The following is a 21,234-nucleotide window of genomic DNA, read 5'->3' as shown; positions in this document are numbered from 1 at the left end:
ATAATTGATCGTAATATGGTTTTAATAGTGAAGATATATAAATAACAAAAATAGTATGTTTTATGTTCAACTCAAAAGACATGAGGTCCACCACAGTATAAAATGTGTATAGTATGAAACTTCTCCTCTGTCAGAGTGACATTACTAAATTTGTAAATAATCTCGCGAGAGTGAGGTTATATTTGTTTACAACAGGAAATAAATAAAGCTACCAAACTGTCGGCCAAAATAGATTTGGATATGAGCTTGCAGACCGACTTTGGCCCTGACTCGGGGGGTAGAGTCAAGGTGAGATCATTAACTGAATCTATATTTCTATTGATCTATGCTAACGATAAAAGACCTACTAAACTTTAATCACTAAAATGATTGGTTTACCGAATGCAGTAGTTGTATCTTGTAATGTTTTCTTCCTGCCTTGCTTTACCACAAACATTTAGCGTTGGCGCAATGATCTATCTCTTACCACTCCTACTGTTGTTGACATTTGACATGACATTATCACCACTTTCTGTTTTTACATTACTTGATTTGGATACGTCTTAATTCTTCGCTATATAATGTCTACCCTAACTAATATATTATGCCTTTCTAACTACATTTCTGTTACATGACCTAGTCTCTGTATCTATACCTCAAACCTATTTCGTGTTCCAGGGCCTAGTCATAGTAAAGCCAATAATATACGGGAATATAGCCCGGTATTTTGGCAAGAAACGTGAAGAAGACGGCCACACACATCAGTGGACAGTGTATGTCAAGCCGTATGCCAACGAGGACATGTCTGCGTACATAAAGAAGGTCCATTTCAAATTGCATGAGAGCTATGCTAACCCTAACCGGATAATAGCAAAGCCTCCATATGAGTTGACGGAGACAGGCTGGGGAGAGTTTGAAATTGTGATTAAGATATACTTCCATGATCCTAATGAGAGACCGGTAAGTAATACACCTTAAATAAACATTGCTTAAAATGTAATCAACTAGTGAAAAAACCATTTATGGCAAATTTGACAAAAAAACCCTACCTTACTTATATCAATTTGAAATGTGTCATAACACATGTGCTGCACAGTCAAATTAGCGCAGATGATAAATAAAAACAAAAAAATCTAATTCTAATATTTGTCTTTTAGGTAACTCTATACCACATCCTAAAGTTATTCCAATCTCCGGTGACGGAAGGAGGTGCTCCGCCGGTGGTGGGGCGCGCGCTAGTCAGCGAGTCCTACGAGGAAATCGTCTTTCAGGAACCTACACAGCTAATGCAGCACCTGCTGAACAGTGTGAAGCCAGTGTCCTCAGGCCCGTGGAACCATGATACTGATTGTAAGTTACAGTCTTATGATAAATAGAATATACTAAGGAAGCAAGGTGATGCTAGTTCTTCGGAGCGATTCTGCATACACTTATCATTAATTCACCATTGCTGTAAAGTTGTAAGTGGGTATTGTGGGTCAAGCATTGACCAAAGGCGCTTCTTGATGTAAGAAAGGTATCAAAATGATTCTGATACCAGAAGTCATCATAGCTTCGTAATTCGTCTCTCATTGTTCTTGTTGTTAAAATTAAAAGATGTATTTAGTCTCGAAGGCATAAAATTAGTAGGGATTACTTATTTCGTATTTATACTTATCATAATCATTCTCTTTAATTCCAGTTGAAGAAAAGAAAGAGAAAACCCTACAAAAAATCATAGCGGCACAAACCAAAGTGCGCACAGAGATCTCAGACTTGAAGGAGAAGTTGCACCTTGCTAAGGAGACGATATCTAAGTTTAAGGATGAGATAGGGAAGCTACAGGGCAGCGCGGGCGGCAGCGTGACGAGCGGGGCGTAACCGTAATAGTGACGGTAGTACCTGGCAGAGACACACGTGTTCAAGGTGACAGTGACGGTCTCGGCGGTGCCCAGCGTTGAGAACCATGTGTAGTAGGGAGCGACGTTACTCAATTTTATGCTGAATTTACGTAGCTGCAGTGTTAATTACTTTGAGAATGTTTGTGTAATGTTTTTCTTTGTTTATAAGTTGGTATATTCTAAGAAGACAGTTTTTATGTATTCATTGTTTTGCTCAACTTGAGATAAGAAGTTTACATTGATAGTTTCGAATTCTCTTTTACAGATATAGCGAGAGTTACGCCGAAGCATAGTTATAGACTAGACAATCTATTATGTTTTCAATCACCTTTTTTTAGTATGCTTGGATTCTTTAAATACACGATGAATTTCGGTCATTCTTAAAATAATTAATTATTGCGTGTTTTAAAACTCATTCAATTCAGCAGTGGAAGAATATTGTGTTTGTATAAAGACTGGTTATTTTGTACGACAAATTAATTTTGTAATAAAATAGTATTATTTACATAAATATTGATTACACTGAGTCTCTAGCATTTAGATACATTAATAATTGTTATGTCAAAGCAGTTTAATTTCCTAATTCATTGATGTGGACAAAGTGTCCATTCTTGTGGTCTGCCGTATATACTCTCCCTCTAGTAATATTTAAAAGTCTACGTATAAGTCGAAAAGCCAATTGTAAGAAATATGTATAGATAGTAAACAAAGTAATAAGTTTTAATTTTCAATGTAGATACACATTTATGTGTAATAAATACTTGCTATGAATATAACTGCCAATTGTATATTATTATGTCAAATAAAAATTGATAATTAACTCATATTTTTTCTTTAAACCACTACGCGCTACGTTAAAAATTGTCTCTCATTTGCGCCATGTAAAGGGCCTAATTTGCATTTGATTAATTTATTTAAATAAATTAATGGCCTAATTTCTCATCTGACCTCCGGAATATTGGTTGAAGTTAAACAATTAATAGCAAATAGACATCAAACTCCAAAATATTCTAGATGCCAACGTGCAGCTTCAGGGTTCATAGGATTGCAACGCATTGCCATACACCGACACAAAAACGCGGATGACGTAGCACGGCGGTTCAGGTTTAGTCAGTAAAAGTCTGACACTACCCATTTCCTCCCCCGAGGGAGTGGGTGTCCATGAGGATTCCCCCGCCTAAACAAAAAAAAAAAAAAAAAAAAGGGTTCATAGTTACAAAATTGAAAACATAATTTTAATCAACTGAATTTTAAGTTACTCAAAACTTAAAGCAATTACTTAGAAGCCAAATTACCTTGATGAGAAGTTCTATAGAACTTGACCGGCAGCTCAGGTGAAGGGTACGGCTATTGGCTACGTCATAAAAGGCTATTTTAAGCCTCCATTTTAATATTTGTTGTTTCGTATCGATCGCCTGTCACTCATAAGCGATAGTAGCCTATCTACATGTATTACCATTTTACCAGCATTCAATGCGTCGAAATGTATAAATATAGGTACTTATTTGGACATAACTGGTTTGATTCCCGCTATTACATTCGACAAGTAGGCTTAAAAGTCTTGTATTCGCCATTATTTGGAAATTGGAACCTAATCGAGGTCCATTACCCAGCTATGATTCACCAATGATACGTTGACCTCACATTAGACAAAAAGGGCAATGAATCAATCGGAATAATTTGGCGGTTTTACCAACGTACTTTCAAGTACGTTGTAATTATTTTGGATGATTTTCATTATAAAATAATATATTAAAATACTAAAAAGCTGATTTAATTTAAAAATAAATATATGCAGCAAGACCGAAATTATCCCTTAACAAAATCCGTCTATCCTCACCCCGTTTTACCGTATACAGCCAGCCAATACCCGTCCATCAAAAGAAAGTAAAAGGTTGTTGTGCTCTTATTTAATATTCACTGAGCAAGGGTTCCACCGACCTCCGATAGACCCCGACATCAAACATTTCCAGTTCTAACAAAAAAAAAAACCTACCTAATATGGCCCATACGTTAGTAGGACCTATCTTACGTAAGCGAACGACTATTTATAGCTTAGCTAAAAAACTAAAAAACTGGTAAAAGACCATCTCCTTTCTTTAAAGTAGCCGTCTCAAACACTGATTATCTGATTATTGTATGTATTCATTTTATTTCTTCTTTCTATGTTATGTATGTTTATGTATACCTTTACATGTTTTAACAATAGTGCACCACCTACCTCTGTACATACTGATAATTTTCCTGTCCATCCAAAGGTTGTCTGGAAGATATCGCTTTTAGCGATAAGACCGCCAGTGTACCCTAACATTGTATGTATTAAGAATCACTGCTGTAATTCCATGGTGTACAATAAAGAATATTCTAATCTAATGCTAATTTATAATATCTCATGCGGAATAAAATTCTTTAAACATTAAACGTCTCCCGCTCTAACGAACTTCCCATTCAAGTGACATGCACAAACACATCCAGACACAGAACAAGCATTCGTGGCTCACAAAAATGCTTGTTCTACGCGGTGATCGAGCCTGTCTCACACAGTGGGTTTGGTTTCTTGACCTATACCACTCCTCTATCCCCGAAGTCGTAATTGATCTACGTCAGTGCCTACCGTAGGTATCAAAAATGATTGCAGCTCTTCCCACGCGTGACATTTCATGTTATGAATTCTAGTGAATTATTTAAGGATCCATTCTTACTTAGATGTCAATGGATGGAATAGATGGACAACACGGAATTGAATTACGTTAAAGGGCAGGCGCTTGCAATAGATACAATGTTATACAATTTAACAATTGCGAAGTATGAGTATATTCTTATGACTATAGTTCTGCGTAACAATGTAGACAGAGATAAACTTTAAAATGTTTCTGCTAAGTAGATAACATTTTCATTAATATAGACTTTTATAAAATAAGTATTTTCTTCATTCATTTCCACAAAAAAAAACTAGGTTATTGATAGCATTTTAAATTACCTAGGTTTTAAGCAATGGAATGCAAAGGTTTGGCAATTGTTCGAATTTGGGCAAATAGGTTAATCGTTTAAAATGTGTGGTTACTATAAACTGTATGACAATATGTATTATTCTATGAGGGTAGACGTTTAGAATAGAGACTAAATTAATTAACGGTAAAACGGGGTGAATAGAGTTTCAAGGGGTGAATAGAGAATAGTGTTTTTAGGGGGTTACATGAATATTTTCTTACATTAAGATGCCTAGACACAGTTACTTTATGAAATACTAGTGAGTTTGCGTATAATCTTTATGTTTTGTCTAGTTAAACGTCCAAATTTTAATAAAAACTCTGTTTCTATCCACCCCAAAAAACCCTCTATTCACCCCGTTTTACGGTACATTATATTCAACCATTCATAAGTAGAAATTGCTCTGGCTGCTGGCAGTTTCTCGCTAAACGGTGCGATAAAGTCATATAAGTCTTCGATGAATTGTTCATCAGATTATTGAATCTTTCAGGCAAAACTAATACGTGTTAAAAGCAGATCAGTTCTATCTTCTATGTCATCGCAATATTGCACTGTCACGCAATACAAATATGAATGCAAGGAAGTGTCTAAACGATCCTCATCGTTTAACCAGTAGACCTTCACACTATTGCACGTGTACAAATACGTTTAATTGTCATCGTAAGTAATTGCGCGAGGATAATTGCAAGATATAATAACCGACAAAGGGACAATAAGTAAACAAGCTTGTAAAAAGGAACCCACCTAAACACCTAAATAAAATTTTGCTAGTACCACCTACGAAATAAGTTTTTAAACAAACGAATGCTCAAACAACGTTAATTTTCAACGAAGCCTATCTAGGTTAGGCAAAGAGTGGCCGTTCGACAGATCGCGTGAATGCAATCCGGCGTGAGCTAGCCATTATCTAGGTACCCAGTTAGCTATCTATTGTACCGCCAACACGCTTGTTAAACCTATTACTAGTATTTTAGTACTACGGTATGTCAACTTATAGAAAATGGTTCTATGGAAATTGATGACATGAAAGGTATAATTATTGATGCAGAACTATAAATTATGTTCGTAATTGCTCGTCTGTTTGTACACGTGCAGAGTGAAGGTCTAGCAGTTCAAAGGTGGGAATCTTTTCAACATGTTCTTGGGTTTCTAATGGCAAGGTCTAAAGTTTCTTGTTATCAAAAAAAAAAGCCTGAATTCTTTTTTTTTGTCGCTGGGGATTCCTCCCTATGGTTCCGTCGGCCAGTGTAGTAAACAATGGTCAAAATTCAGTTAAAGGCAGGCCACATTAACAGTCGTAAATGTACAGTCCCTAATCTCATAAATAAGCGATTTCCTATGACAAAACTGTACCCATAACCCAGCACATACAATATGTACTCAAACGGTACAGAGAGTAAAAAAAATGTAATTATTCCTTATTAGAACGAAACAAGACGGAATGTTTTAACACAGAATCAATGGCCCGCATAAATGTTAATGAAACCAATTAACTGACGGCATTTGAGGATCGATGTGAGAAGGCTGTTAGCAAGGACACTATGGTTCTGGTATTTAGGGACAATTATAATTTCAAGTGAAAAAATAAATTAGCTGAAGAACAAATTTAAGATGTATCAAAAGGTAATCATGCTAACTAGATTATAATCTACATCGAATCTACTAGTTTTAATCTAAAATATTAAATAATTCGAAAACAAAGTTTTTCTACATGTCATGGACAAGCTACGAGTTGCACGCTACGCGGCTACGAGACGCTACGTGCTCAATCAAATCAAGGTTTTGAACCAACCCAGAATTCTGGTTACCTAATATTAACAGTTGCTATTTTATGACTAACTTTAAATTTTGTCGTTGCACATGATATCTTATTATCTTAGATTTATAATACGTGTGGGTTTAATAAATAAGCTACTTCTATCATAAAAAGCTACATATAAATGCGGACAACATCACAGACATTGTTCTGAACCCAAAGTAAGTTACTAAAGCACTTGTGTTCAGTGTTATGGAATTCAGATACAACGAAAGTACCTCAAACACCTAGACAAGAGACAATGTAGAAATGTGATCGAACCCGGGACCTCAGAGCTAGTGAAACCTTGAAACCGGTGCGTACATCACTCGACCACGGAGGTCGTCATATAGTGGTGATAGTTCATTTTTTTATCTACATTTTATACAGTTTACGGCACAAAGATAAATAAGGTTGCTAACTCAAAATTCACGAACGTAGTAAGCAGACATGCAACTGAAAAATGTGTAGTCTCAAGTTTAAAGCTTTTTGCCTAACTTTTATTGGTTATTCAACAATTATATCGATTTGCATTTTCCATACAATGCTAATGCAGTGAATCATTTAATGGAAGTGATTCAGCGCCTTGACTTACGATAGCATCGCTCCACATTGTGATTTACATTGCTTTATCGCCTCATAAGAAACCATTATTGCGAGGTCCTATGCCGTCAATGGATGTTAAAGTGACCAATGTTGGCCATTGTGTGGCGGCCATTAAGAAACATCACGCGAACTTGTTGACAAACCTCGTCAAGGTCACGACAATGAATCTGAATTATACATACATGCACACTTTTCCATACAATACTCCCCACGTCTATTGTCGAAGGAAAATTTCTGCAGAAATAAATGAGAATCACCATTAAAAACTTCGACACACTTTAATAAAATATTAAGACGACGGACACAACACTTGAGCAATATGAATCCTCGTATACATTCAACGTTAACAAAAATAGACAAACTCTTACTTTTAACACGTTAACACTGAGAACGTTTATACACATTAGTCAGCGGATCCTCACTAACATAAATGATTGGACTCTCTTAATCTAAGCTTCGTGTTAGAACCAACTGTTCTCCTTTTTCATCTTATCTCTGTGACGCCCCTTCATCTCAAGGCTCTGGAATATCTCCGTCAGCTTGTCCAGCTTCTGCGCGGGACTCTGCGGCAGCTCCTGCAGTTTACATAAACTTCTGTCGTCATCCTCGCGACACGCCCGGTAGGTCTGACGCTCTCGCAGACACAGCAGCTTCCCCGTCTCTGGCATCGCGGATAGCTTCGCGACCTGCAGCGCTGCCTTCTTAAACCTAGTCTTCGGCGAAGCCTTCGGTTGCTCCACCAGCTTCACTGGGTTTTCTGACACCGGCTCTATTGGCTCATTAGGTGTCGCTTGGGGCTTTTTAGTGATGGACAGATCCTTTTTGGTCACTTTGTTAGCATTTGCGGCGGTCACGTATATCGGCTCTATTACATCGTATGTGTTCTCCCTGAGTAATTGTTGCGGCCTTTTAGCATCTAACTGATCTAAGGAGTTTTTCCGCGCGAACCCATGTATCCTTAGCGGCGTCAGTGGTTTGAGCACATCGCGAATTTTGACGGTCCGGTCCAAGGAGTCCGGTTCGTTTTTGTTCAAGTCAAAGACGATGACTTTTGTTTTGGACCGCTCCAGCTTCTGTCCGATGGCCGGGAGCGGGTGGAAAGGGGATAGGGAAGGTTTGATCTGGATATCGTTGTCGAGCATTCTCATTTGTGCCGTTTTGTTCTTCCGCGCGAGAAACTTCCGCGGCGCGTAAATAGTGGTGAGCGCGCGCGTTTTGTGCGGATCGAGCGGCGCGAGTGGCCCGGGCAGCATGGGGCGTGCGGCGGCCTGCGCGCCTGCCCGCCGACAGCCGCCGACCTTGCCGGCGGCGTGACCCCTCCCCGGCGTCCGGCGACGAGCGCTCTCACACCTGACCGGTAGTCGCGCGGCTGCAACACTCGCACTAACCTTATCCCTGGCGGATCCGTGACCGCTGCTAGTTTTCTTAGCTAAAATTATTGGGACGTCTACTATTGGCTACGAATTCATAAATACACTGACACACAATGCATTTCTCAAGTAATTGACAGTTGGTGAACGACACAAGTAATATTATTAACAGCCAGTATTTGAATAAAAACTTTTTTGAAACTAAATTACTATAAATTGTAAATTGTAATCGTAGTTAAAAATAAAAACTAGGCAAATAGTCAACATGCTATAGAAACCAAATAAATGTACGTAAAATGTGTATAACTACGGGTTTAGAATTTCCTTTTCGAACAAAAGCTCTTTAACAATGGCTGACGATTACAAAAGGTATTCAATAACTCGATATATTAATTACTACGTTGACCCGGATCAAATAACTAAAATAACATTGCGAAATCACTATGACACACAGTTTGCAATGCCCATTCGATCGGAACAGCAGCCTCAATATATTTGCCTTTTTAAAATAAACTAATCTTTCGGTTTTAGAGACCAAATTACAACTGTACACACTCTAGTAGTTATTCAAGTTGACAATACTTAGTATTTCCTTAAAAGAGTTATATTATAACTAGAGTATTCTACGGTCGACCTTGACTCAAAACACTCCTATATTTAAGGTCCAATCCATTAGACCAATACGCATTACGTATCTACGTATTACGTCTCCATTATATGCGTTATAAAGACAGCAACCAACTTCGACATAAAAAATGTGTTAATAAAATAGGTACTTGAAAATATACTGGTGCAGGTGTCACCAAAGGAGATGCCGATATGTGCATCGTAAACCCCGCTTTAAGACATGAGGTCTTAAAGCGGGGTTAATGCCACAAGGCAAAAGTTTAATTTTTCGTACTTTTTTATTTAATCATGCAAACGATAGGGTATTTGATAAAAAAAACTGTCTATTCCGTTATAAAGATGTCCAAAAAAAATATGGATCGTATTTTTTTTATCACTTCAATTTTTTTTTAATAAAGTCTCGTGTGACGTCACTTACCAGTACGCTTTTACTAGCAAATGATACTAGCCCACACTACCATCCATTTCGTCATTTCAAGAGCTTTCAATCTTTCTAAGTTTCCTTTCTAAGTACATAATGATGAAAAATATGTATTCAATATTTTTAGAAAAATATGTATTCAATATATTTAGGATTAGACAGTTTTTTTTTGTCAATCACCCAATGCCCAATGATATTATTTGTATAATTAAATAAATAATAGGAATTCTTATAATATTTCGGTCTAATCTGAATCTGATTCTATCCTAAATTTCGTTGCTGGCTGTAAATATTTTCGGCCTCTGCCCACCCCCTCATAACGTATAAGCGTAGTAAGCGTGCTTCACCTGTCACACGTTGACAGCAGGCGGTGTAATGGCCATCATTACCATCGATCCTAAACGACCTTCAGTTTCGATGGACAATCGGAAAAAAATGTACTATTGTCACATGTCACGCGCACAGCACTTAGTGATTAATTCTTATTGATCCAAAACAAATTGAATATTATATTAAAGTTTGTGTATAACACGTCAAAGAAATGACTTTTTTGTTTTATTTTTGGTAATTTCAATATTTACACATGAACTCGGGAAAAACGAGTATTCAAATATACCTACATTCTTATTGAAGAAATTTCCATAACCAACCATGCCACTATTTATCAAGTATAGACTCATTGCACACGATTTAGTATGAAATATTTGTATTTAAACAATACTATTTGCTTCAGGATCCAAATTTTACAATCCCTTCAATCACGTACATATTATATACTTACCTATAAAAGACATGAATGGTACTGGCTCATTTAATAACAATCAATATGAATGATAATTTAGGTATAACCTATTTTCGCGATGCAGATTGCTTTAATCTTGATACAGTATCTGAGTATGGGTAATCTTAACGTGAACTGAAAAAAGTGCTTAATAATGCAATATGCGCAAAATTTAAAACTGTAATCACGATAATTTTTCGCCTACCTACTCTCTTTGCCCTTACCCTAGTACTATTATATATTATGTGCCTTTGCTACATTAAGGCGTATCTAAAGCTACGCTAATTCTTTTTGTAAATCTTTAAGATCACTTAAACTGGTGGCGTGACTCTACCAACACCCTTTCTGTTAGTGCCAGTTGTCATCAATCAATCAGTTTGTGGAACTCCCTAAAAAATGGTTGAGCCACATGAGCTGGTCGATGCATTCATGCTGTTTGCTGGCACCGGATTGCTCTCGTTCACTCTCTGGATGTGTTACGGTCATAAATTTATGGATGACGTATATTTTTGGACGTTTTTGTACGGATCTCTTAATGTCGCGAGTCCGACTCGCTCTTGCCTGTTTTTTATTTAAACCCTATACGGAAATGTTATCATAGCCTTATCCACTTACCTCTATGTGTTAATATCATGAGCACCCGATGTTTGCTTTCACACACGTGTGGCTAAGGTCAAAGCTCGGAGCACTAAATGTTATTGCCCTTGAAACATCGTCGAAGTTAATACCACAGTTACTAACCATAATTATTTAAGGAAGCCATTGAACAAGTTAAACATTTAAACAGCTTGATGGAAAAATAAATTTACCTGCTGAACCTTCTTGAATGTATCATATTCATAAGCATTAAAATTGTCGTAACGGTCTTTAAGCTGGTCTTAGCTACCTATGACCTCAAGGTGACCGTCCGAACAGATGGCCAAGGTATATCAACTTCCAGGAAGGATATTAGAACGGCTATTTTCCGACGATCAAACGCATCTAGAAGCTTTTCTGACTTAAGCTACTTACTCGATTATTATTCTGATGTCTGGTTTTTTAACATTACCCCCTTTGATGACTTTCCTCAATTTTTTGGTCTCACTTAGCATATATCCTTAAAGCAGTCAAAACTCATCATATGGGACCGAACTAACTCTGCCACCAATAGGTACCAAGAGGCGCCTTAACAACATAGACGAGACTTCCACCTGGCCATTGATGTGGACAATAATTATCTTCAATCAATTCTTTGCCATCCAATAAAAAGCCATATCTTAATCGATTAAAGTTGTAAGTTGTTGGCTTATAATTTTATAATACTGAGAACCGCCACCTTGCTATGTGAACTTGAAGACTGAAGCATTGGAAGTATCGCGAATTATGGAAGTCTGTTCTTGAATAATGAATGGACAATGCCAAGGGCAAGAAAAAGACCACTGAATTATTATTCCATACTTCTGTGCGTTTTTTTTCAGAAAGATGTCTCGATTTCTCCTCAGCATTCGAAATCTTCAAGGTTTATAAAAATACTATAAAGTACCGATGTTGTTTACCTTCAGTCGTCCACAAACATAAATGAGCATACTTAGGTGAATACATATAATCACAGTGGCATTTAGCTGTTTACTCTACACACAACATACAATTGCCGAACACCACTCAAATACTCATTAGCTGTTGCTAACGTCGTTTGAGGCACTGGTTCCAAAATTGTTCGAATAACTGGTTATCAAAGTTTGCGGTCAACGGATCGATGTCACCACGACACGATGTAAAAAAAATAACAAAGTTTATGTAACCCAAGCTAGCAAGCCAAAAAAGCAATAAAAATCCTACTATTATAATACAGTAAAAGCGAAAGCTTTTTGTAAGTTTAATATGTACGGATGTTTGTTTCCTATTTCACGCAAAATGAAATCATTTATTCTGTAAGTAGGGTATATCATCACTTTTACAAGTCTTTTACACATACATATATTATGTAGTTCAAAACCAGGATTGACACATTTTTCTCCCAATTATTTTCGATATGTAGCAGGCAAAAAAATGTAGAATATTTTTTTGAATCAAGTACCTACTTAATCGATTAGGCAAATTGTAAACAAAAATTCACAAATTAAAAAAAGGCCTCAAATCGCAGGTGATCTACAAGACTTAATAGTTTGCCGGCCATTGTATTTATCCAATACATTCCAAGCCTAAAATACAAGACGTCTCGTAATCTTGTCAATATTTATGTTAGTTTTAACTATACAGCGTAACAGAAAATGTGGCCATAGTCTATTCATATCACCAACACCTATCATAATTACTCAATATGCGGGCTGAAAGTGTTGTAAGCTCATTGAAATCGACTACAATTACATATTTGGGTCAAGTTTACTTCGAACGTGTCATGGGCATGCTGTCCCTAATCGAATGTGCTCATAATAGTTACAGTTTTCACGTGGATACTAGTTTTTACCTCCATAATGCATTACTTATCTATATTTACACCATCAAGCCTTCAGAACGAAAGACCAGTGAAGGTTTTAATGGTGGTCGTAAAACAGAAATGATCGATAAATATGTTTTTTCTATGAAACGTGTAATTTTGTATTGTTTGTGTAAGCTGCATGGTTATTTTATAAGGTATCTGATATATCAGTAACATTAAACAGTTTTAGCCTGTATTTTCCTGGAAATAGTTTTTATTTAAGTATGATAATGTATTGACTTTCTTTTGCATGTGGTGCAGGTTTGATTACAACACAAGTACATGAAAAATGTGACTTTTTTACCTATACTTTCTTAATTCTAAGACTCCACTGACAAAAGTTAAAGGAAAACATTGTTCTAAGGTAACATGGAATCTAAATATTTGAATGTTATTGGTATAGCAATGTTTTTTAGTTTGCAAATAACTTTGTAAGTATAATTCCAAACAAATTTTCAGTAAAAGGTATATAAAAGGTATTTATTTTCAGTATTTTTATAATGCCTTGATTACCTTTCGCAGAAACCCAACGGCTTACTCACTGCGTATTCATTTGTAGGGTTTGGACACGCATTTCCACCGCACCAGTCAACACCCCCAAACGAATTTGCCATAATCTACTTCTAAGAACCAACCTAAACCACTTAAAACAAGGCAATTCTAGCTGTGAAAGCGAGATGCCACTACAGACCATATATAGCGCCATCTCTTTCCTGCAAAATATTTCTTTAGAAGGTTGTGGTAAGCCCTCTTATCGCAAGTTAACGCTGAGGAATTATAAGGTTCGTCTCTACACGCGAAGGTCACGAGGTCACTCATTCATACGAAGGCAAGGTCAATGTTAGGCATAAGAATCAGGGTCAAGTGCTCACAGGAAATTTCCTCACACTTTAATATGTTTTTCGGTCTACATCGTTAAGTTCATGATCGATGTTTGCTAAAGTACTTATTTATTCTTTTTGTAAGTTTCTGAGAAAAGTGGCTTAAGTGGAGGCTCCAACTTCCCCCTTTAAATTATTCATGGAGTCAAAGTATAAACACCTTTTTCATGACTCTCTGTGTAATTTACCAGTAGCGACGTCGAACCCCTTCAGACACCCCAGACACTTTAGCCAAATGACATTTCTACAATCGTTAAAATCGCCAGTCATGAGACGCTGGATCCGTAACTTTTCCGTCTGAGGTACTTGCGAAATGCTACAAGGTATAAATGCGAGAAAAAAAACCACTACTGAAATCATAAACTCTTACATTATTTTGTAAGTATACCATTCTTCTAAAAACAATGAAGAACTAATTATTGGTTTATACTTATTTTACGTAAACTAATTTTACTGCACGCATAGCCGAGTGGTTGAGGTCATCACACCAAACCCACTGTGCGCGACGTGTCGCGGTTTCGATCCCCGCGTTTTTGTGTTTTGAGTCTAGGTGTCTTTGTGCATGTGATTTGTGTGTTTGTAAAACCCCCGCGACACCAGGATTAAATTCCTTACTGCGGGAGTCGTTTTTAAAAATACAAATACCAATAAACCTAAACATTTACACCAAAATATGCTGTAACTATATTAAGAACCATTTCCGAGTAAACTCCGTTGACAATGCAGTTATGGGCTGTCATCACGCCATACCTAATTACAAAGAGTTTCCGCTCTTTAAGCAAACATCGCACGTGTAACAATGATGTTGTTATATCCAAAGATAGGATAATGAATGACACTATTGGACTGGTTGTTTGACCTGCATTTATTTTGTCATAGGTTATAGGTTAAGCCATAGTTTAGAGTTTATAGAAAGATTCTTCAAATTATTTTCATGGAATTCGGTTTAGTTATTTAGAAGAGTTAACTAAACGTATGTTTGCTGTAGCATGATTCGAGAATCTCCTAATTATGCAACGACTATTAAAACTTTTTTCCTAAAAATCTCTTATCCTATAACTACGAATTTATTAATAAGTTTCAATATCGCATAAAACGGAAAAAATATAATTGAAACGTGCTAGAACACAAAAATAGTTTTCTTTAACAAGACGGTAGGACAAAGAAGAAAATGCAAGTTCTATACTTTTAAATGTAGGTAAAATGTAGATTTTTATAACGGAAGTCAAAACTATCCAAAAGGGACTCTATTTACTAGTATATTATATAGTGGTTTCTTAGGTTTACGCGAATGTTAGACATTGAAATGAAACTACTTTTACGGATTTATCACCTACTTAATTCACCTAGATATCACCTACTTGGGATCCAATAATAAATAAACTCAAGGCCAAACCCAACAGCAGCGCTGCAAGACATCAAGACACAGTGAGCTCATACTGCGTAGGTCGGACCACAAATAATTAATTAAAATATGAAGGTAGAACGAGCAACATCTTCTGTCAAGACGAACGCCATCTCAGTCTGCCCGTGACCATGATACCTGCAAAGGTTTCGAAACGTCGGGAACTAAAATCTAAAATTAAACCGCGATAAAATCCGTAAAAGTAGTAGTATATTATAGTCTTTTGGTTTTTTCTTTCAAGGTATATATTATCAAGTGAATATACTTACTTACCTATGCATGATAATAAACTCATGAGTCATGAAACACTTTACAAGTTATAATTAACTGTTATCTACGTCAAATTAAGATACAACCTACTTCGAAGGCTGACAAAACAATTACAAATACTGATAATAAATTTTTAAAATTACTTATTGAAACATACCTAAGTTATTTTCTGGTTTGTTTCCCAGGGTTATAACTCTTCTACATATCGATGTAGCGAGCCTGAACCTTCACCAGATTGTGTGATGCTGAAGATCGTTTTAAAAGATTTTCGCCTTTTCATTCTTACGGACTTCATCCGTCCTTGGTTAGAAAAGGTAAGTGCTACCCTCGTATATAAAATACAAATATAGGGTTTTTTTTTGGAACCCTATTTGGTCTTAGACGAGGTGGACCAAGACTTGGAGTCTTGATCTACCGACTCGTCTAGAGTATAGTAGAATAGTGAAATACACTGACTATATTTATATATAAAGCGTAAAGCAACATCTTTTACATCCACACCAATTTTCTTTTTATTCGTGGCGGTAGACCCCGTGATACATCAATGCATTAAAAAATTAAACCGGTCCGAAATCTTCCAAGGGTCCTGTAAGTAGCTTTATCCACTTTTTCGTTTCTGTTGAACAACTTAGACCATATTTAATTTTCAATATTCCACATTCTCAATTACACATTATTTAACTTCTGTATCATCAGAACTAAAAAAGTTTTTTTTTGTAATCTCTTTTCTTCTAGATTAATGGTGTTTTAAATAATATAGCTATTTACTTTTATGGTCATTCATTCTCCACAAGAAATAAATGATACTTTAATCAATTACCTTGTATTGTTAACGGATTAACGAAAGTCATTTTCCTCGACGTAGAACCTTCAAAATCCACGTGACCCACTAACCTAAATGTATTTATGTCAACTGCCTTCGCCCACAAGATCAGTCCAGTGACCTACTTTGTATGGAACCTGTGGCAAGAGCTTGTAGAGCAGGGGAGGTGAGAAGGCAAGCTGCACTGCCTATAGTTGCCTCTCACTTACACAATGGTAACATCCCTGATTGAACGGTCCATAGTAAGAGCGTAGTACTACGAAATTCATCCAGTTCATTCAGTCACGTTCGGTATTGTTGACATACAAATAAAGAACAGTTTTAGAAAATTACAGACAACTTTGAAAATTGAAAACTCAGAGAAATAATTCTTAGTTATTCTACCTTGTGTGACCTTGAGGGAAAACAAAAAAAAACAGTAAGTGAGTAATCTCTGATAACTTCTCTCTTTCGACACAAAGATGTAATTATAATTTCAACTTTATGTTATTAAGGGAAATTTCCTAATAACCAACTAGGTAATATGGAAAAACCTGACCCATATTTGGAAAAGTGAATCGTCCATTCAACTGCGTTAAACCGGTTACCCGAGCATCTCGCTCGTTCTCGCACACCATCCAGTATTCGCTCGGTCGCGGCGTCGGCTCCACGACACCACACAAATTAATTCGCGAACATTTCCTCGTCCGCGCGCGCCAAATACTGTGACGTCACAGACGCGTCATTCAACACGGCAATCCACGTGGTGGCCTCTACTACAAACCAATTTAAATCGACTTTTAACTTTATCACTACGAGATAGTACTTATTATCGCTGAGCAAATCAATTGTGACGATCATACCTGTGAATTTCAATGTCACGAGATAGATAACATTATGCTTCTCATTTCGTTCACAAGTTTATCACTTCGGTAATTATATAGACGATGTAGCATCATAGTGGTGTGTGGTTAATTTATTTAATTTATTATTGTGATATAATTACGCTTAATTTAGGAGTAGAAGGTAAGTTGAATGAACCTTTAACATAGTTTGATTATGTAGAGTTTGATTGATAGGTTAATTACGTGATCACTACAATTAACTTATGTTGCTATCACCAAGAGCTGATAAAGAGAGTATAGTGAATGAGGTGCTGTTGGGTATTCGTATTTAACTAGACATCATTCTGTTTGCAATTCATTTGATAAAAAATTATGTTAATCAGTCGAGTTTTATTTGAATAATTTTTAACTCTATTTGAAACGGTTTACGTTAATGACAAAGTAAAGTTCAAGGATATTTGGTCCGATATTAATAAATATAATTGGTTTTAAAAGGCTCCACTTAAACAGAAATTATAACAAAGTTTAAATCTCAAGACCCTGGGTTTTCCGGAAAGAGGGAAATTTTAATCGAAACTTTAAGAGGATTAGAGTAATTTACATGGTGGTGGTTGCCGAAGCAATGCTTAAAGCCATGATTTGAACCTTAAAAAAAATATTCTCTCTATTATTAATTACTACGAAATTATAAATTAAATTAGCCATATTTAAGGATAAAATTTTTGATCTTTAATTTTTGATTTTAGGATAAAATTTACCTTTAAGGCTGCCCTGTGAATTGTTGTTTACTTACGTTGATATATCCCGAAATTGTTATTAAGCGAAAATATTTCCAAAATTTGAAAATAATTATTAAAGTAGAAAAATATAATAGAAAAAAAATGCATATTAATCGTGATGCTTTATAAGAATCTAAGCAAACACCTAAGTACTAATATTTTACACAACAGCTAGAAGTATTCATAATTCAACCAAAACAAATTGCAGGTAAACAAACATGGACTTTATAATCGGTGGCCTCGCCGGCGTAGGCGCAACAATTTTCACGAACCCCATGGACGTCGTGAAGACCCGGCTACAGCTGCAGGGCGAGCTGCGCGCGCGCAGCGAACACATGACGCGATACCGCGGGATCTTCCACGCGCTATTCGTGATCGCCAAGACTGACGGAGTACTGGCTCTGCAAAAGGGTCTAGCACCAGCTATGGTGCTTGGATTCACTATGAATTCAGTGAGGTATAATTTTATCTAAGTATAGAGCTAAAATTAATTGGAAATGTATATTATGATAAAATTAAAAAAATGCAAAACAATCCAATTGCCTATGTATCTAAAACTGCTTACAAGTAATTGTGAAATATAAATTAAACCGTTCAAGTGCGAGTTGAATTCGCCACACAAAGGAAAAGGAGATAGGTGTGAAGTAAAATTAATCAGTTGCGTGTCCAACAATCTTAGTGTCAATAGCCAAAGGGTTAAACTGGAACCCTAAAATATGTCATAATCAATTTGACTCACCACTCACGCCCACTCTAATTAAAGACACCTCTATATTTCCATAAGAATATCAAATAACATAATTCTTTTCACTTTTAGGCTAGGAATGTACCACACAGCCGAAGTGAATGGCTGGACTAAAAACAAAGATGGCGAACTCAGAATAGACAAAGCAATGGTCTGTGCTGCCGCCAGTGGGATCGTCAGCGGTATAACTGGGAACCCAGCGTCAGTGGTGAAGACAAGGATACAGGCCGCCGCACATCCCAGTATAGCCGTGGGGAGACAGCACAGATATAACGGTGATTAGAGCTTAACTACTAAATGTAAATGTATTGGTTGGCGAGTGGTGTGTCACCACTATTACCACTATAGGTAACTTAAGTTCGATCCCTGCATATAACATAACTTTTTGTTTCTGTAACCCTTGTGACATGGAATAAGTCCTCACTATGAGAGTCGTTTAAAAAATGATCGGCAGGAGAGTACCCAGTATCTCAAACGGAGAAAGTAACAACATACTATAAAAAAATAATTATTACTTTCTTTTTTTTTCGAACTGTTAACGTTATCAACTAAACTAAAACTGCATAGCAGGCTTACTCTACCTACACAACAAACATTTTTTTATAACATTATGTGACTTCCTTCTCAAAGCTTGAATGCAATATTCCAGGAATGTGTGACGGTATCGCCACAATCTACAAGACTGAGGGTTTGCGCGGGTTCTTCGCGGGAGTGAACGCGACTTGCACACGGCTCGCGGTTGGGAGCGCTGCACAACTCACTACCTTCTCAACGTAAGATGATAATGAGAGCTATCTAGATGTCATATCTAGACAATATTCTATTTTGACTAAGTTAAACGAAAGAAGAGTCTTAGGAGACCGTTAGGATGTATTTAACTGGCCTTTTCGAGGTTAATGTAGCATGTCAAAAAAGTGGTATTTAATTATTTAGTAAAAACCATTAGGTTAACTAGCAGAGAAGTCTACATGTCAACACTCTTCACTTTATCACCAGATGGGTAAAGGAGTAATGACCAACCTAAGAAAAAACTGTTATTTTTAACTACAATTAAGTACAATACTTACATACCTATAGATGTTAGGGTTAGACATCTGAACTAATATTTCCACTTCAGAGCCAAAGAAGTGTTGCTGGCACACAACATTTGCAAAAACTCTCAATTGGGGCTTGCATTCGGCGCGAGCGCAATAAGCGGAGTGGTGGTGGCCGTGATCATATGCCCCTTCGACGTGTGCACCGTCCGCTTGTACAACCAGGGTTGGTATAACATTAATTTAAGGTTCTGAAGCGTGAGTTTGTTTTGCAGATTCAAGGAATGTCTGCTTGCTCGAGGGTATCTCGTGGAGTCTCCCCTGACTCTGTCGTTCGTGGCCAGCGTCGTGTGCGGGGTCGTGGTTATCTGTATCGAAACCCCTCTGGATGTTGTGAATACTCGGCTTTATAATCAGGGTAATGTTATTGTCGGTTCGCTTCGGTGCTCTCTTTACTGACTTACTCTTTGCTTGGGGCCTATTCTGTTTTTTGTTCAATATTTGTTTCTTCGTTGAAGGTTCTTTCAGCCAGATAACAACCTCCCTGCCTGAAGATACCGCTGTTTATGTTTAATTTGTATTTTTTTGTTTTATCTTTCTTGAATAGGATTTTCACAAAATATGTGCATTATTTTTATTTTAGCACAGTTACTTACACTGTTTCCTAAAAAAATTTTTTTTTTAATTTTTAGCGAAGTTATTAGGATGCTGTCTTCATTTTATTTTATTATATTTTCATTTTATTTTTATTTCTTGGTAGTTGGGCTTATAACTATCGCATGCCAATTTTAATTTCCATCGTATTTTTATAAACATAGTCGTCAAGTAGAGACTCTACGCCCTTTTATCAAATGAAAATGCAAAGTACTATCGACAAAAATTATTCATGACCCAGTATCAATAAAATTCGTAGTCATACAAAAATAATAATGTCGGCATTCGCTTAAACATACATTTTGCATAGTAACGCCATCGATCCTTGCCATTTAATCACAGAATTAGAAATTATCTGCTTTTTTTACGACAATTTTACAAAATTCCGAAATGACGGATTAACTCAGTCATTTTATAATTGATAAAGATCGAAACATGATTTCAAAAACATATCTTAAAATTAATTGCAAAAAGTTAAAGTTTTAAAACTTACCAAATTTAATTCAAAGTGATTCAATTTGGTTGTTATATATTACTTACAATCTTGATAAGATTCAATTTAGAGACTAATTAAATAAATTTGCAACAAAGCAATCATAGAACGAATATACTTACAACTTTAACCTATCATTTTTTAAATTAAATATTAATTATTCATCAAAATATTAGTAACAAATTAAATTTAATTTCAGGTTCAGCAGCCAGCAGCACCGCCCTATACACGGGAGTCGTCGACTGCCTCAGAAAAATATACAGAATCGAGGGTCTGCACGGTCTCTACAAGGGCATAGGACCTCTTTACCTAAGGATAGCCCCTCACACGACCCTCTCCCTGGTCATATGGGACATGCTCAACAATTTACTACTAAGCAGTAAAAAAGTACCAGTCGTTTAAAAAATGTTTTATTTCC

At 36.4% G+C, this 21,234-nt stretch overlaps 2 protein-coding genes across 3 annotated transcripts; both read left to right on the top strand.

Moving 5' to 3' along the window:
• Positions 1–135: 135 nt before the first annotated feature.
• LOC113508785 (YEATS domain-containing protein 4) lies at positions 136–2,679 on the top strand. Its single transcript, XM_026891891.1, has 4 exons — positions 136–288; positions 658–939; positions 1,137–1,329; positions 1,661–2,679. The coding sequence occupies exons 1-4, from the start codon at positions 241–243 to the stop codon at positions 1,837–1,839; spliced, it is 702 nt and encodes a 233-aa protein (XP_026747692.1). The 5' UTR covers positions 136–240; the 3' UTR covers positions 1,840–2,679.
• A 14,243-nt stretch (positions 2,680–16,922) lies between these two features.
• Positions 16,923–21,222, top strand: LOC113508784 (solute carrier family 25 member 35-like). 2 transcript variants are annotated; one of them, XM_026891890.1, is made up of 6 exons: positions 16,923–17,292; positions 18,099–18,347; positions 18,708–18,910; positions 19,285–19,408; positions 19,945–20,087; positions 21,016–21,222. In XM_026891890.1, the coding sequence occupies exons 2-6, from the start codon at positions 18,109–18,111 to the stop codon at positions 21,216–21,218; spliced, it is 912 nt and encodes a 303-aa protein (XP_026747691.1). In that variant the 5' UTR covers positions 16,923–17,292; positions 18,099–18,108; the 3' UTR covers positions 21,219–21,222. The 2 variants fall into 2 exon arrangements, with proteins under 2 accessions (XP_026747691.1, XP_026747690.1); XM_026891889.1 differs by lacking the exon at positions 19,945–20,087 and adding an exon at positions 19,753–19,895 and having other exon boundaries at positions 16,927–17,292.
• The last annotated feature ends 12 nt before the right edge of the window (positions 21,223–21,234 follow it).

The sequence above is a fragment of the Trichoplusia ni genome, chromosome 3 (genome assembly GCF_003590095.1).
Source record: "Trichoplusia ni isolate ovarian cell line Hi5 chromosome 3, tn1, whole genome shotgun sequence".
Lineage (NCBI taxonomy): Eukaryota > Metazoa > Arthropoda > Insecta > Lepidoptera > Noctuidae > Trichoplusia > Trichoplusia ni.
This window is presented reverse-complemented; position numbering and strand designations above follow the sequence as displayed.

Bases quoted from the DNA above. Each gene is read 5' to 3' on its own strand.
- LOC113508785 (XM_026891891.1), top strand. From the start codon at position 241: ATGAGCTTGCAGACCGACTTTGGCCCTGACTCGGGGGGTAGAGTCAAG. The intron at 289-657 runs GTGAGATCATTA...TTCGTGTTCCAG, and splicing joins ACTCGGGGGGTAGAGTCAAG to GGCCTAGTCATAGTAAAGCC. The intron at 940-1,136 runs GTAAGTAATACA...TTTGTCTTTTAG, and splicing joins ATGATCCTAATGAGAGACCG to GTAACTCTATACCACATCCT.
- LOC113508784 (XM_026891890.1), top strand. From the start codon at position 18,109: ATGGACTTTATAATCGGTGGCCTCGCCGGCGTAGGCGCAACAATTTTC. The intron at 18,911-19,284 runs GTGATTAGAGCT...GCAATATTCCAG, and splicing joins GAGACAGCACAGATATAACG to GAATGTGTGACGGTATCGCC. The intron at 19,409-19,944 runs GTAAGATGATAA...TTTGTTTTGCAG, and splicing joins CAACTCACTACCTTCTCAAC to ATTCAAGGAATGTCTGCTTG.